The sequence below is a fragment of the Gastrolobium bilobum genome, unplaced genomic scaffold (assembly GCF_033153095.1).
Source record: "Gastrolobium bilobum isolate Gb01-03AN ecotype WA unplaced genomic scaffold, APGP_CSIRO_Gbil_v1 utg154757, whole genome shotgun sequence".
Lineage (NCBI taxonomy): Eukaryota > Viridiplantae > Streptophyta > Magnoliopsida > Fabales > Fabaceae > Gastrolobium > Gastrolobium bilobum.
The window spans coordinates 19,469-24,427 of NW_026898621.1; the positions used below are offsets into that span (position 1 = coordinate 19,469).

At 34.8% G+C, this 4,959-nt stretch overlaps 1 protein-coding gene across 3 annotated transcripts; it reads right to left on the minus strand.

Annotated features, from left to right (window-relative positions):
* Positions 1-493: 493 nt before the first annotated feature.
* On the minus strand, positions 494-3,726 carry LOC133317748 (protein BASIC PENTACYSTEINE6-like). Of its 3 annotated transcripts, XM_061519629.1 has the most exons (5): positions 3,644-3,713; positions 3,294-3,386; positions 2,035-2,095; positions 1,711-1,875; positions 494-1,591 (listed from the first exon to the last, which is right to left on the minus strand). In XM_061519629.1, the coding sequence occupies exons 4-5, from the start codon at positions 1,777-1,779 to the stop codon at positions 641-643; spliced, it is 1,020 nt and encodes a 339-aa protein (XP_061375613.1). In that variant the 5' UTR covers positions 1,780-1,875; positions 2,035-2,095; positions 3,294-3,386; positions 3,644-3,713; the 3' UTR covers positions 494-640. The 3 variants fall into 3 exon arrangements, with proteins under 3 accessions (XP_061375613.1, XP_061375612.1, XP_061375614.1); XM_061519628.1 differs by lacking the exon at positions 3,294-3,386 and having other exon boundaries at positions 3,644-3,726; XM_061519630.1 differs by lacking the exon at positions 3,644-3,713 and having other exon boundaries at positions 3,294-3,595.
* Positions 3,727-4,959: the final 1,233 nt, after the last annotated feature.

A 4,959-nucleotide genomic window follows, 5' to 3' on the forward strand; every position in this document is an offset into this window, starting at 1 on the left:
AGCCTTGACCCACACTCATGTTACAATGATTGTGTGCTTTAACTTCACCTATGCAACATGATTTCATTTTAATTTTTAATTGTGAAAGAGAGCGTACGTTTAAGCTTATCCAATCATTAGTTCATTACCCTAGCTTCCAATCAGCCAAGATTATATACTGTCAACAATAATACGTTCCCCTCAGTCGTAAAACATTATAATAGGCAATCGTGGCGTCTTGGCTCTTGCACCCATCAATGAGTATTAGATTTGGTCACAAGACACCAACGTTGAAATAGTAAACTTAAAATAGTAGCTCAATTGACACGAGAGCTAAACAGGTGAGGATGCGAACTTATGTTCAAATCTCTCCAGTATCACATTTGAGAGGGATTTAAAGCCTTAATTTTGAACCTGTCTCAATCGAATTAATAGCGAAACAATGAAACGATTGAAATATTTAAAAAAAATAAAATTAGTAAACTTAAAAGAAGAAAATTTACACATTATGTCAATTCTACATATAAATTCAGATAGTTCAGCTCATAGCAAGGAAACGCGGATAAAGAAGATACAAGGCTCTAAATTATTTGGGTTTAACGACTAGATACATTAAGTAATTATTTAAAAGCTATTTATCCATCATGTACATCTCAATGATCTACTTTATTGTGATATATCGATTTGTACCGTGTTTAGCCCAATGGTCTTTAAGGTCAACTGGGTTTGACAGATCATATCCTTCTGCTGCAAGCCGGCTAAGCAGCTTATTGAAAGCGCTTCCACTCATTTTTCTACCACCTACCCGAGCATGCCTCTTGTTGGGCACTGCTGGAAGTGGATACTCTGATAGGGTGTTTGTGCAACAAGCAGATTGCCAACCTCCATTACCCCATTTGTAGCACTGCCTCAGAACACCAGTACAAGAGCACCCTGGTGTTGACATGGTTGACTCATCATATGCAACTTGGTTCAATGCTAAGTCCTGAGATTTCCAATCAGCCTTTGACACTACTAACTGCTTGTTAAGATTATCACCTCCATTCATGATTTCCTGACTACTCTTCCACTCATGCATCTTGCCATTGGCAAACATCATCTTGTTCAAATCTTCATTGTCCCTCTTGACCTTTCTTGTAGTTTTTGGAGTCTTCTTATTAGGTGTCACTGACTTACCTTCCTTCGGTCGTTTGGCCCGTCGAGGCTTACCAGCCTCTGAAGTAATGGGAACTGCTGGGAGGGCATCACTTGTGTGCATTTCCCTTGTGCTGTAAGAAGCATCACCCATGTTAGGTAAGTGGTGTACCTGTTGCTGCGGATGATGCATGTGCTTGACTCCCCGTGAGATTTGGCATCCTGGAGGGCATGATGACATACTACCGTTGGTTAAGGTGTTTTCTCGAAACTGAAGGGTTGCAATTGCATTATCCCGCTCCATTAATGCATTATTTCTTTCCGCAATTGCAGTATCTCGTTGCAGGAATGCCATGTCACGTTCTGCAAATGCTGCTTTTTTCTCAGAAAGGGCCAGATTTCTTTCTTGAATGGCTGCATCCCTTTCAGCCATAATAGCCATAATCTGCTTCATGGAAGGCTGATGTTGCATCAACCACTGCAATAGCAATTGAGACCAATATTATTACAGAAAGCACCTACTTTTAGCAATTATTTGTTCATGCAAACTTAAATTGTAATGAATTTGTGGATAAGCAAAGTGGTGTTTCTACATACCTGTCCCTGAGCAGATTTATATTGGTCGGCTTTGTGCCTTCCATTTTCACGATGCCCAGCATCATCCATCAGAGCTCACAAATGATAGTAAAAGCTAAATATTGACTATAGGCCTCCTCAGCCAGTATCGAACTTGGTTAATCAAGCAATAGTTTGCTATAAGTACTGCATATCAATTAAGGAACTATTCATATTTTATATTGACATAATTAGTGCATCTCTTTTCTCCTCCATTTTTCTTGAGGCATGGAGGGTAGTGTAGGAAGAAATTCTTCTATTAACAACTCTAACAAGAATATATGCAGCAAAAATTAAAATACATACCATGATTATGCATAGGGACTATGCACCCAGCGACTGAACCAACTCCTGATCAAAATTATTCCTACAAAAGAATATGACATGAGTATCACAACAATGAAACACAATGTTTCCAACTTACAAACAATACTAAAGACACATTTGAACACTCAAATATTACTGATATCATCTAAAAAATCAATTCAACCCAAAAACTTAAGCTTGTGAGCGGTTTTATATTATATCTCCCTAACATAAAAAAGTATTTGCAATAAAAGAAATCATGTAATAAAGAGAGAACCACTGAATCTGTGGGGAAACACCAGCAGTTTCAGAAGTGGAGGCATTTTACTAATAATTATCATCAAGAACACTTCCATTGAAGCAAAAAGAGTGCAAAAATTCCAGAAATCTTAAGAAAATAACAGCATACATTCATAGGAAGCTATATATATGCACAGCAGTAGTGTATTAGTGCAGCAGTTACTAGGGCAACAATAACAGAGAAACATAAAGCTAAAATAATAAAAGGAGAGAAAAAAAGATAAAGCATGAAAGCAAATTAGAAAAGAAGGCCAAAAGAGATGGGTGAGGTGATCCTTGTTTGATTCTAACATGTTTAAGTGCTTAACACAAAATGCCTCGAAATACATTACAAAAACAAGGAGAATAAACAACAATACCACTGAGGTGCTTATCAGAGGCACTTACAACTACCTGGTACATAACACTCAGTTACCAGACTTCATCTATTGACAGGGAAGAGGGTTTCAACTTTCAATTTTCAAGTACATTGTTTTATACCTTATGATCAGTTGTCATCTAAGGTCAATGAGTGTACTACCTTAACTGTCAGTCAATGACAGTTGACCTAGTGCTGGCAATTTCAACATGTAATTAGAAAATTTAACAAGCTTCATCTCATATGAATCAGGCAATGACTCCATACAGAAGAACTAAATCGTTAATAATCCAATGGGTACAAGAAAAATGAATGAATTAAAAATGCCAAACACTGTAAACAACCACAGGAAACAACCTGACAAGTACTGGTTCTGGAATTTAAAGCCATGGAAATAGACAAAAGCCGATTATAACTGAAGAAAAAATAAAAATAAAGAAAGGATGCAAAGGGAAGAAAAAGTAATTAAGGTTTGGCATCTCGCTCATCAACTCAAAAAGGAAATTTGAAAAAAAAGCAACAAAAGCTTAGGCTATAAAATGAAGGGAAAAGATAATTGAACATATAAAGCAAAATTGGTGGTTACTTTCCTAAATCTTACCGTTTAGGAAGGTCAACGTATCGAATTCAAAGCGAAAACGCATTAATAGTGTTTTGTCATTTTGACAATACTCAAAACAGAACCCCCGAATATCTAGCACAGTTAAAAGCCAAAATTTGAAATCAACATGAGATTCTGAAACGTGGCATCGGAACCAAAAGCCGAAATGCATAAACTTAATCCAGAAAAATAAAAATAAAAAAATTATGCAATTTACACAATGATTAGAGTAAATGGAAATCGCAACATCATACGCAAAAGCTGAAGTTGCCCAGAAAACATAATAATCAAAATCCAAGAAAAAAGAAGCAAAATAGATAAAGAGGGGATAATCAGAGTGGAAAAATTACTGATAGAGTGAGATGGAGACACAAATTGAAAACCCTAATCTTCTCAGCAGAAAAGGAAATAATGTATTTGGTTTGGGTTTGTGTGTGTCTGTGTTTATGCCTATGCCGTTTTCTTGTCTCGTTTCCCACGTGATTTTTTTTATTTTTTATTTTTTATTTTTGTTGGTAAACTGAACAGTGACTTTTCTTTGTAAATCAAATTATCGATAAATCTTGGATAGCCAGAAACTGGTTTTTGTTACTTCTACCAAACATAGTAATTGATGTTTACCAAAGAAGATTTACCAACAATCTTTTTGATACCCTTATATTTATTCGAAAATCTCGATTTTCAAAAATAGGATAAAAATATTTATTTTTCGATAATATTCGAAAATTAAAAATTTAGAAAAATTTAATTTTGCCGAAAATCTTTAAAAAAGTCACGTAGCAAAGTGCCCCTAAATAGGATCGCACATCGAGATTCGTGGTGCATAAATTTTTTCCACTTTTTTATAATTTTATTTTATTTTTCCCTCTACTGAATTTTATGCTGAGAGTTTATAAAAAAAGGAATTCTGATAAAGAGTTTGACGAAACTGGCCTGGTGTGAAAGAATGGAAAAACAGTAATATGTGGATTGGAAACAAAGAAAATATGAAAAAAAGAAGAAGGGGTTCGTGGGGTTTCTTATTGGTGAGTGTTGAGTTGGCTGAACTGAACCATCAACTAATTAAATGCTTTTAATTACAAGAAAAATGTGAGATATTTATTGAGCAACCTTGTCCGAGGACCACGGCCACGGGGCCAAAGGATCGCGGATTAGAACACTGTTTTGTCTCCATTTTATATGAAATTTTTGTCCCTTTTTTTTTTGGCACATGGAGCAAAGAAGATTATATATTATTTGGTGTATCACTTTTTGTTTTGTTCGTTTTCTTGTCATCTTATTGATAATGTATTAATATTAATTAGTGGTGGAGCGAGACTGGAACTAGATAGTCTGTTCACTTTTCAAAATTAATTATTAATATTATTCGTATAGTGATTCAACAATCATATTAAACACCATTCATTATGTTGTCATAAAAATTATTTTTTATATTTTCCCTTAATTATGTTAAAACATAGTGTTATTTGAATTAATTTAAAATATTTAAGAATATTAATTATATTAAAAATAAAAGAAATAAACTCGTATAAAATAGACTGAAATACAATAAAGTTAATTTATTTTCAAATTGTTATGGACCACTTAAGCTATTTTCACTTCTTATCAGTGTTATTAAACCCGGACCGACCCGACCGGGTGGACTCGGAAACCGGCGAATCGGTCA